Source organism: Staurois parvus, unplaced genomic scaffold, assembly GCF_062004578.1.
Source record: "Staurois parvus isolate SC_StPar_1 unplaced genomic scaffold, SC_StPar_1.0 ptg000068l, whole genome shotgun sequence".
NCBI lineage: Eukaryota > Metazoa > Chordata > Amphibia > Anura > Ranidae > Staurois > Staurois parvus.
The window spans coordinates 1,143,820-1,156,016 of record NW_028317864.1 but is presented as its reverse complement, the minus strand read 5'-3'; the positions used below and the strand labels follow the sequence as shown (position 1 = coordinate 1,156,016).

The 12,197-nt window shown below is 44.9% G+C and overlaps 1 protein-coding gene and 1 pseudogene across 1 annotated transcript in view; one reads left to right on the top strand and one right to left on the bottom strand.

Annotated features, from left to right (window-relative positions):
* Positions 1 to 12,197, top strand: part of ENG (endoglin) — a 90,977-nt gene that overhangs the window by 61,253 nt on the left and 17,527 nt on the right. Inside the window, exons 10-12 of the mRNA XM_089669004.1 lie at positions 1,676 to 1,705; positions 4,205 to 4,309; positions 11,404 to 11,628. Coding sequence (XP_089525130.1) covers positions 1,676 to 1,705; positions 4,205 to 4,309; positions 11,404 to 11,628 — 360 coding nt within the window. The remainder of the gene's footprint in view (positions 1 to 1,675; positions 1,706 to 4,204; positions 4,310 to 11,403; positions 11,629 to 12,197) is intronic.
* Positions 6,246 to 6,361, bottom strand: LOC149469484 (U2 spliceosomal RNA; annotated as a pseudogene).

Sequence of the window (12,197 nt, the reverse complement as noted above, 5' to 3'; positions counted from 1 at the left end):
TGCAGGACCCCTGTCCTCTGTCTGGACAGTGCCAATTGGCCCTGTGCTGATCACACGCACTCTCCCAAGAAAAAAAAAACTCTAGCAATACACACTAAACTGAGCATGTGCAGAGTGTCTCCATACGATATGTCTCATCAGGAGATATTTAGGAGACACTGGAGGAAGGGGAGGATCAGAGAAAACAGGATCAAACATCCTTTTTACACAATGTGGAGGATTATCCCCTCAGTTTCCACAGCGAGTATAACAAGCATGCTTTACTGCATATACAGACTGATTTTACAGTTGTGGGTTTAGTAACACTTTTATGCCATTGGAAGGGGTTTTATTATATCTATGAACAAATCCCTGTGCTCTCTGCCTTTGGATATTAGTTAGGATTGTTCCCTGTTATCTCCATGGACTACAAAACACCTGCCCTGCTATGAACAGAGGGAGGTGTTAGAACTATTTAACACTTCCTGTCCTAGGGTGACAATGCTGCTCAGTATGGTTGTCACCCTAGGACAGGAAGTGTGTTAATGGAAGGATTACCAGGTTAAAATAAAAGTGAAAAAAAAACTGTAAAAATAAAAAAAAAAAATGTAATCAGCCACCACATCTAAGGACTGGTAGGCTGCAATATTTTTAGTCTTTTTCCTCTCTGTTTTCACCTGGTTATCTCGCCAGTAACTCACCTGCTGTATTAGAGCGCCTCCACTCTGCATGAAGGATCAAAGGGGACACCTTTGGACGGCAGCATTGTCAGTCTAGAGAGAAGGGAGTGTGAGATGTACTAGCCGATTTAAATACACAAACAAATCAAAGCCAAAACTTCAGCTAACAATTTTTAAGCAGTTCCAGTAATTTTTTTTCTTCATCTTTGGATAAAGGTTTTACATAAATAAAAGCTGATTATTGTAAGCACCCTTGTCAGTGGTAAACAGTTTGTCTCAACCATATAACTGCTAGACCTGCAGGACAGCTGGTCCTGTTGAAAAGCAATAGACATATGGGCAGACTCACCCAGTGAGTCTGAAGGAAAGCTTAAAAAAAAGAAAACTAATGCAGCTATCACATCTTAGGAATTGGTACGCTGCAATATAGTACATGTTGACTTTTGGGTTTAATACCACTTTAAACGACGAGCCATGAAGGCAAGTCACAAGTTGAAGGGGCTGGAGTAGTTACCAGGGGCAGACTGACCATTTGGAAACTCAGGCACTGCCTGAGGGCCCGGGGTCAGTAGGGGGCCCCATGAGATGCCCCTGGTATCTTTTTCATAGGCTTTTTTGAGTTTGGGTAAGGACACAGGGGCCCCATGATCCCCTATTGCCTGGGAGCCCCATGAGTTGTCAGTCCGCCCCTGGTAGTTACCCACAGCTCAGCAGATTTCCTGTATGTTTGACTACATTAAACCTGACTAGTAAATGCTTCAATCTGCCACAGAAAATTTCAGTATCTGATAGAAAATGAATACCAAGATGTATGGGGTTCTGGAAAAAGCAACAATTGCTGCACTAAAAATAGAGAAGCCAATGAGGCACTGACCATTAGAACATGAAACAGGTGGGGTTGTTCAGTTCTATGACTATTATTTCTTTTTGCTGCACATTGTATCACAGCTATTTGCAATAACGGCATATATAACTCTTTAGTTTACAATTTCCGTTTTTCTTTTCCTTTTTTTCAGCTAAATATAAAAGGAGAATCGGGAAAAGAGGTATGTGACCAAGCATTTCATAGAACTGGTCTACAATAGAATTTTCGTTAATAATTTATAAGACCTGTCACTTTCTGGAGTGCCTTTGATTTGATCAGCTATAAAATATACTTTTTGGTAATGCACGCTTATATTTAAAACTGAATACTTACTGTTCACCATTTGATAAGCCGTACTCTGACCATCAGCTGAGAGTCGGATGAAGGACCTCTCCTGAGCCAATCTGTGTCTCCCACTTCATCTCCCTAACAAGGACTTGTAGCTTGCTGCAGGACAGATGGAAGGATTTCTCATTCATGCCCCACTGTCTGCCCTGGTTGTCACCAGTTGGTCTTCCACTGTAACATATAGAATGACCAAAAAACAAAATTCTATTACCATGTAGTCGGTCAGCAGCTGAATAATCTTGCATTACAGTATATGGAGCAGTCTCTCTCAACCTTTTCAATACAGAGGAAGTAGCTTTTTGGTGTGATGGTCCGTGAGAAGAATGCTACTTACACTTGTGGAAGAATTACCCCCTTACAGATAGCAAAAAAGATCAATGGTGTCAGTGGGAACTTATCCGAGAGGCAGAAATTGCTCAAAGGACCTCTAACAACCTCTGGAGGAACCCTAGTTGAGAAACCCAGATATATATTGTGTCCATCTTTCTGGTACCAAACATTTTATTAAACATGGTGGAAAAAAAAAACCATACAAATCAAAACAACTCATATGATACAAAGTTGCACCAGCAAATAGAGGACATGGAAATATACTTGGACCAGGGGCGGACTGACCATTTGAGCACTCGGGCACTGCCCGAGGGCCCAGGGTCAGTAGGGGGCCTATGCCCCTGGTACCTTTCATTGTCTTTTTCGGGTGTGGGGGCGAGGACACAGGGGCCCCATGATCCCCTATTGCCCGGGGGCCCCATGAGTTGTCAGTCCGCCCCTGACTTGGACACATAGATACACATATAAGGCCCAATCAGGGGCCTAGATGATGCACCATAGGGCAGAAGGCTGTGAAGCCTGCAATCATGCTATTGAATACATAGGACACATTCAAAAGAAACAACAAAAGTGTAGAGAGCCCTATCCTGAGGAAATATTTTCCAAAGAATCATAGGACTATCATTATGGTATCTACAGCAGGTGACGACCAATCGGTCTTCACTAAATAAACCATGTGAAAGGAGAGAGAAGGAAAAAGTAAGACAAAGTCTAGGGAAAGCCACAGGGTCAGGAGCAATAGACTCCCCAACTCAAGAAGAGAATATGGTGTCCAACTTTCAATCATCTGTCCCCAACAGCAGATAACCACTGGATGTGCAGATACTGTCAGGTAGATACTTCCAGCGGGAGAGATGCATGGCTCCTTTCAGCCTGATATTGGAAATGCCACCATTGATCGTAACATCTGGGATCTCAGCTGCTAGTATCCATAGGATACTTGTTGCAGGAACCCATAGGAGGCCTTTTGAGACTTGCCAACTGATTGTTGAACCTTGACTGCATGTTTAACCATCTAGAAGTGGTTGGCCAAAAGGATGTAAAATGGTTGGCCATCCACTTCCAGCCAGCCAAATTTCTTTATGCCTTCTAGAGGACAGCTACATGCCGAAGTTAATTCATATACACTTATCTAGGCAGAACTGGCCGAAAGCAATGTGCAAACTGTTGGTACTGTTTAAATCCTGTATAATACCATCCAATCCCAAAATCTAGTCTAACCAGATGGTATAAAATATTTACACACCATCAACCTGTATTAGGGGCTATCCCTATGTGGGCAATAAGTTCCAATCATGAGTGCCACTAATAGGCCTAGTTGTCCTTCTCCAATGTTAGTACACGTCCCCACATTTGAGGAGAGCCGTTACGTGTACCTCTACCAGCACATATACAGTTCTATGCCCCACACTCTACCCCGCTTGCTTACCGGTCAAACCGGTTAACCGTTCCTCAGATAGGTCAATGCATTTGAAAACTTTACTTTCCAGATTAAGGGCAGACAATGACAGCAAACGTATAATTTCAGAGCACATTATATTCCATACTTGGCTTCTCACCTTGGTATTTGACTGCGGTCAGAACTTCAACCCAGTTGAGCACACTGCTAATTCTGTCTCCAGTTTCAGTCCTACTCTAGCCCTCAATAGGTATTCTCTCACCAGGAAATACCAGACACTAAAAGCTTTACACCTTTGCAGAAAGGGCCCCAACTAGGGAACTGAGCTCCTGTCTTTGTACTTTCCGCCCAAACTCCTGCCAAGAGAGGGTGCCACCCAGGGGGCAAAATGGGAATGATGCCAACACCCCCTTACAAACCCACTTCCCTGGTCTTTGATCACAAAATATGTGTTAGTAATATACTGTATGTGCACATGGCTCATTTTACTGCATAAACATTGAATGTATCTGTGGATCTCCAACATGATGATATAAACACCAGTTTTAGAAACAGTTACTGTTGAGATGAGATAGAAAATGTTTTCTCTTTGTTCTTCATCAGTATATACATTGTGAAAGTCCCACCATCCAAATAGAATTGCGCCATGGTCCTGATCTCCAGCAGAACACAACCACTTTGGATCCAGACCAGACTATTCAAGTGATGGCAAGTTCTTTTTTTACTTTTACAGCAGCTAATATAAATGAAGGCAGTCCTGTTCATTTCTATATAAAACACAGATTCTAAATTACAACATGAATCTTGCAACAGCCAAAGCTGTACTGTGCTATCATATGAATTATACACCAAGTTTCCAAATATGCTTTAAATTTGCTGGCAGTATGCCTAACAATCTGATTGTATGATCTCCAACATATCTACCAAATACTATGTGGTAAAAGGACCTGCTTGATAGAATATAAAAGCAATGTGTTGTTTAGGTAGGTCTATTGATAATTTTGGTGAATTGAAAGAAGATTGTGCAGATTGTAAAATAAGATTTAAATGTGTGCGGCCAGCATAACAGGCAAATATAGCAAACCTATACAGATCAGGGAACAAGAGAGTTCATGTTATTAGTACAGTTATCACTGGAAACTTAAGGATCAAAAATCAGCTGGTTCAGCAGGGACTCGCCAAATTTTGATAGATGTGTGGCCACTGCAGTTGAACGGCTTCCGTCCTCTACACTCCACCGAAACCACCTTACTCAAACTCTCCAACGACCTTCTAAACGCCAAAGCTAATGGCCACTATTCAGTGCTCCTACTCCTTGACCTCTCTGCGGCCTTCGACACAGTCGACCACCCCCTCCTCCTCAAAAAACTACACTCCCTCGGCCTCAGAGATTCTGCTCTCTCCTGGCTCTCATCCTACCTATCACAACGCTCTTTCAGCGTTACCTATAACGCTACCACCTCCCCCCCACTCCCCCTCTCTGTTGGGGTCCCTCAAGGCTCCGTCCTCGGGCCCCTTCTCTTCTCCATCTACACCTTCTCCCTTGGCCAACTCATACACTCTCACGGCTTCAACTACCACCTCTATGTCAACGACACACAAATCTATCTCTCAACCCCCCCACCTCACCCCCTCAGTCTCCCCCAGAATCACAAACCTACTGAGCGACATATCAGACTGGATGTCGCTCCACTTCCTTAAACTGAACCTCTCCAAAACCGAGCTCCTAGTCTTCACCCCAGCCCACACAGCACACCCCATTGACTTCTCCATCACGTCCAACAATACTACTTTTTTTTTTTTTAAGTCCGCAAACGTGCAAACTACAACGAAAAACCCGTAAGTGATCACAAAAAATGTGCAAGTGCGAACACCACACGAAAAAGTGCACTTAGGGGTGTGTTTGTCCTACCCCTGGAGGGGTTGAACCGTTACCCTGATCCCCCGGGGCACGAAGCTCCTGACAGGGACAAGGTTCCCATTTGGTCCTCCTGGCCAAAAGGCCTGGTGGACCACCGTTCCTTATGCCCAGCCGAAGCCGGACATCCAGTACTAGGCAAGGGGGCTCTCCCGAAGAGAAAGCCCCCTAGGGATCAGGGGAGGAAGGAACCAAAAGGCCACACATCCTCCCCCTAGACTTCAGGGTAGGCCGGAGGACCCACACCCTCCATCCGTGAAAAACACACACATAAGTAAAGTAAAAAGTGACAAAACGTGGGAGTGCATAATAACTAAATAGAATAGTAAAGAAAATAAAAAAGTGGTACCGTGCCGAATTGTGCACAGACCAGGCCCTGAGGCCCGTAGCAAAAATTGCCCTGGACTTAGCCAAAAGACCTGGTCCTTAGGGCACTGTGCAAAAAGAGGTGAAAAACAGTGGCCATGTGTCATCTTCACACCGTGGGGCCCCACACCCAAGTGTTACTAGTGAAACCCCTGAGAGCGTCTTCCCCAGGGGGCACTGAGTTTGCGGACTTTTTGCTTCCCCAGCCCCTGGCCAGACCAAGGTAGATCCATCCAAATCAGGAGGAACTGGGTCTTTCCAGCTTTCCCAGAGGAATTACTCCCAAGGCCCCAGAGCGAATCGTGGCGCTCCCTGGTTTCTGTCCCTCCGGTCCAGCCTTCCGGACCCCCATCATACCAGTGAGGGTACTATACAACAACCATCCCCGCAAAGCTAGAATGGTTGGGAGCACCCCCACTGGACACTGATAAGAACAGATACTACACTTGATCTTAGCCAAAAGGCCGAGAAGCGACAATACTACTATCAGACCCACCCAAGCAGGCCAGAGTACTTGGTGTCATTCTGGACTCCAACCTATCCTTCCAGCCCCAAGTCCAATCATTAACAAACTCATGCAGACTCTACCTCTGCAACATCGCCAAAATCCGCACGTTCCTAACCCCAGAAACCACTAAACAGCTCATCCACTCCCTCATCATATCACGACTCGATTATTGCAACTCCCTCCTCACTGGCCTGCCTCACCACAGGCTATCCCCGCTTCAGTCAATCCTGAATACGGCAGCCAGACTCATTCACCTTACCAACCGATTGCGCAACGGATCAAATTCAAAATCCTAACACTGACGTACAAAACTGTACACCATTCTGCCCCAAATTACATCACCGACCTAATATCCAAGTACCACCCAACACACACACTCTGCTCCTCACAAGACCTCCTTCTTTTTAGTTCCCTGGTCTCCTCCCCTATGCTCGCCTCCATGATTTCTCCAGGGTGTCACCCATCCTCTGGAACTCCCTGCCCCAACCCATCAGACTATCACCTACTCTCCTCTCCTTTAGGCGCACCCTGAAAACCCACCTCTTCAGGGAAGCCTACCCCACCCCCTGCTAACTTGCCGACCTCCTCCACTCTTCCTACCACTCCATCCCCCACAGCTATCTCCTCCTGTGCCACTATCCCCTCCCTCCAAGATTGTAAGCTCGAAAGAGAAGGGCCCTCGATCCCCTCGTGTATCTCATTGTATTGTTATTGTACCATCGCATGTTCTGTCCCCCTTTGTAATGTACAGCGCTGAGCAAACTGTTGGCGCTATATAAATACTGTATAATAATAATAATAATAACAACAACAACAAAAGTCAGTCTACCGCCCTTCTGGATAAAAGTTGGCCGATCTGCGGCTGCAGCGCTGATCTGTGTATTCTGATAGCAGGGAATGTCCCCACTGTCAGAATACCATAGTGCAGCAGGAAGGATTCCCCCATCCACCTCGAATGAACCATGTGTGGTCAGCTTTACTCAAAAGGTGGAGCTTACTCAAGGTCAGACTTGCAAGATAAAAGTTTGGGACTGCTGTCCTGTATGCTAGTGCAACCTGGCCAAGTCCTCATTGTTGCTGCGCAGTTTGCTCATTTTGTATGGTGTACTTTTATTGCTCTCGCTCTAGAACTGTACGCCTAGCAGAGCGTGGTAACAGTCCACCCTTTATATCTGGTGGTCAGTGCTAGGTTTACTAACACAAACGCTCTTGCAGCCTCTTCATTGGTGTACCTTGTGCAGCATTTACTCTTAAAGTGGAGATGCACCCCAAAAAGGAAGTTCCGCTTTAAAGGTTGGTCCCCTGCTCCCCATTAAGGATTGGCACCTTTGGGGAGCGGATGGGGAGGACATGTACCCAAATTTGACAGGTACACGCTCCCACTTCCGCTGCGATCGGAAACGGAAGTTGTCCTCCTACCCTCCCTCCCCAAAGTCTTGTGGGACACGTGACAGGTCCCAGAAGACAACGGGACCATTCAGGAAGTGCAGCACTATTCGCACATGCGCAGTGGGCACCCGACTGTGAAGCTGTCACAGCCGGGTGCGCACACTGAAGATGCCAGCACCTGGAATACAGGACGGCCCGTGAAACAGGCTGCGGTGGGGGCAACAAGGGATTGTGGGACAGGTGAGTGGATGTTTTTTTTTTAAAAGTCAGCAGCTACAGTTTTTGTAGCTGCTGACTAATTTTTTTTCACAGAGTGAGTGGAACTCCATTCACACCAATGCATTTTTTAGTGTTTTTTTGCAGAAACACACTACACTCCATTTAACATGGTTTCCAATGGAACAATGTTCACATCTATGCTTTTTTGGAAAGGTTTTTAAAGAAAAACAGAGATTTTGTTCAATGGAGAATCTGCTGAAGTGCATGGTAGTGCATTTTTGCCGCATTTTGCGTTTTGCATTTTTACTCTGCCCAGAAACAAAACAAAATTCCACTGCAACCAAAATAAAAAAAAAAGCTGAACAAAAAACTTGTGTAGAAAAACACAAAACAAGCACTGCAAAATGGACAAAAAGCAAACTGTATAGGTGTGAACGAAGCCTTAAGCTGGCCATACAATATGCAAATTTCAGCAAGTTCAGGATGACATGACCCAGCCACCTCCCTGGGTGGCCCTGTTGCCACCCTTCTGACCAACATTTTTTGATTGAACAGTCAAAGAAGCTGGCCCCCATTCAACCCCAATAGGCAAAACAAAGTAAAAAGGACAACTTCACTTTTGTGAATTTTTGTCACTTTTATAGACCATCTACCCACCCCCCTCAGTGTACCCAGCAGTGATGAATACATTCCTGCCTCGTTCTATGCATTTTACTTAACATTCCATATTCACGCTGCCTCGTTCTACTGTATTTGCTGTGCTGTATGCTTCCTATTAAACAACACCCAATTCTATGCACTGTGCTGTACATTCCCTATTCCATGCTGCCCCATTCTGCACAGTGTGCTGTACGTTTCCTTTTTTATTCTGACTCAATCTGTACATTCCCAATTCCATACCAACCCATTTTGTATGCTGTGCTGTATATTCTGATTTCTAGACTGTGCTGTACATTCCCTCTTCCACAGCATCCTATTTTGTATGCTGTGCTATATATTCCCTACTCCACACTGCCTTATTTTACTGTACATGCTGTGCTGCATATTTTCTATTCCACACCACCCCAATCTGTGCATATCCTATTCTGAGCTGTCCCATTCTTTTTCTATTCCATGTTGTCCTGTTTTGTACACTGTGCTGCACATTGCCTATTCCACACCATCCCATTTTGTATGCTGTGCTGTACATTCCCTATTCCACATTATACAGTTATGTATGCTGTGCTGCATATTCCCTATTCCACACTGTCTCCTACTGTATATGATGTGCTGTACATTGCCTGTTCCACACCATCCCATTTTGTATGCGGTCCTATACACTATATTGCCAAAAGTATTGGGATACCTGCCTTTACATGCACATGAACTTTAATGGCATCCCATTCTTAGTTCATAGGGTTCAATATTGAGTTGGCCCACCCTTTGCAGCTATAACAGCTTCAGCTCTTCTGGGAAGGCTGTCCATAAGGTGTAGGAGGGTGTCTATGGGAAGGTTTGACCATTCCTCCAGAAGCACATTTGTGTAGTCAGGCACTGATGTCAGATGAGAAGGCCTGGCTCACAGTCTGCACTCTAATTCATCCCAAAGGTGTTCTATCAGGTTGAGGTCAGGACTCTGTGCAGGCCAGGCAAGTTCCTCCACTTCAAACTCACTCATTCATGACTTTATGGACCTGATTTTTTGCGCTAGTGCGCAGTCGTCATGTTTGAATAGGAAGGGACCATCCCCAAACTGTTCCCACAAAGTTGGGAGCATGAAATTGTCCAAAATGTCTTGCTATGCCGACGCCTTAAAAGTTCCCTTCACTGGAATGAAGGGGCCAAGCCCAACCCCTGAAAAACAACCCCATATCATAGTCCCCTCTCCACTAAACTTTACACTTAGCACAATACAGTCAGGCAAATATTGTTCTCCAGGCAACAGCCAAACCCAGACATGTCCATTGGATTGCCTGACAGAAGCGTGATTCATCACGCCAGAGAAAACGTCTCCACTGATCTAGAGTAAAGTGGCGGCGTGCTTTACACCACTGCATGCTACGCTTTGCATTGCACTTGGTGACGCAAGACTTGGATGCAGCTGCTTGCCCATGGAGACCCATACCATGAAGCTCTCTATGCACTGTTGTTGTGCTAATCTGAAGGCCACACAAAGTTTGGATGTCTTTAGCTATTGACTCTGCAGACAGTTGGCGAATTCTGCGCACTATGCGCTGACCCCGCTCTGTCATTTCATGTGGCCTACCACTTGGTGGTTGAGTTGCCGTTGTTCCCAATTGCTTCCACTTTGTTATAATACCACTAACAGTTGACCGTGGAATATTTAGTAGCAAGGAAATTTCACAGATGGACTTATTGCACAGGTGGCAACCTATCATGGTACCACGCTTGGAGTCACTGAGCTCTTGAGAGCGACCCATTCTTTCACAAATGTTTGTAGAAGCAGTCTGCATGCCTAGGTGCTTGATTTTATACACCTGGGGCCATGGAGGTGATTGGAACAATTGAATCCAATGATTTGGAGGGGTGTCCCAATACTTTTGGCAATATAGTATATGTTTCCTATTCTACACCGTTCTATTTTGTATGCTGTGCTGTACATTCCTTATTCCACATGGCCTCATTCTACTATTTATGCTGCATTATATCTTTCCTATCACATACAAGACCACTTTCCACACTGTGCTGTATTCCCTATTCTATGCTGTGTCTTTTACACTGTGCTGTACATCCCTTATTACATGCTGTCCCATTATATATGATGTGCTGTACATTCCGTATTCCACACAACCCCATTCTGTATGACATGCTGTATTTCCAATAGTAGTCTGGACTTTTAGTGCTATGGACAGGGTAGCTAGTCATACCCAAATATTTCTCTTGTTTAGCCCAGTAGGCTAAATGAGAGAAGTCCATATGGACAATCTCCTGCTGCTGGCTTTTGTGTTCTGACATCAAACACGCACTGCTGTCAAAATACCAGAGCATCGACGGAAGCCGCTTTGCTGTAGTCACTGTTTAGACAACTTTTTTCCCCACTCAGCTCCTTCAAAGTCTGTCAAGCCAAGGGGTGTCAACAAAGCCATCCGTGGCTCGAATTTACAGGACTCAGTCAAGATTCTAGCCATGTATTGCCAGGTTCCATTTAATTGCCCCCACTACCTTCAATAGGTGGGGCTGTACAACATAGCAAGCAGCCTGCATTGGCAGTGGATAGTTAACCTAGATGCCACTGTCTACAGTCAAAGGTTGCACAGTGCTGGCCAAGGCCACAAGGTGAAGAGCCCTAGAGTAGAATAAGTAATATTCCTGCTTTTATTATACATTCATGTTTAAAGAGTTTATAGTGTGGTTTTGCATCCACCTTGTCTGTCATTCTTATTTATTTTATTATTTTTACAGACATCGGTCAGTATTCAAAAACATACTCCTGAGAATAACATGGAACTGAGAATGTGTACTCTGCTGGTGCGGGACAATGAGCAGATCCTGGACACAGTGAGGGGCCCAACTATAGAAGCTAAGAAATTGGTCTGGACACTTAATACAAGACTTCCAATGGTGGAAGCCCCAGTCTGTGCTAAACTCACATGTACCTTCTGTATGGCCGACCTAAAGTCGAAACAGGTAGCCATTTTGGGAAATCTGAGTGGATTTTCAGCAAGCATGGATTTTGAATTATTTTAGTTATTGCATATTCACATGCTGTCTCTGCCATATTTGTATTATGGTTTATGTTTAGATCAGGGCCATCAGATACCACGGGGCACCATCCTACATGATGTATCAACCCTTTTACCCATTGCTACGTTATTTTACAATGATCAATGGACTACGAGTGTATTGACTACCGCACTCCCATTACCGTATTCCTTTGAGAACAACAAATCTGTCTGCCATGGGGAAGGAGTGTAACATGTTAGAGTTCGCTTTTAATTGGACAGCTAGGAGATATTTTAACCTATGGTGAAGCCTTGTGGTCAAGGTTGTACCCTCACATGTCTTGGCTATTCAGAACCCTCTGCCAAAATGCTTGTCCACCTGAGAGTTTGGGGTGTTCCTGCCAATGTTGGTGTGTTTCAGCTCCTCCTGTTGCATTCTCCAGAATACAAAATAAAAATTCCAGCAGGGATGGTGGGAGTCTTTCATGCTGGCCACAGCAGGAGTGCAGACCCATAAATTTAGCATAGATATTT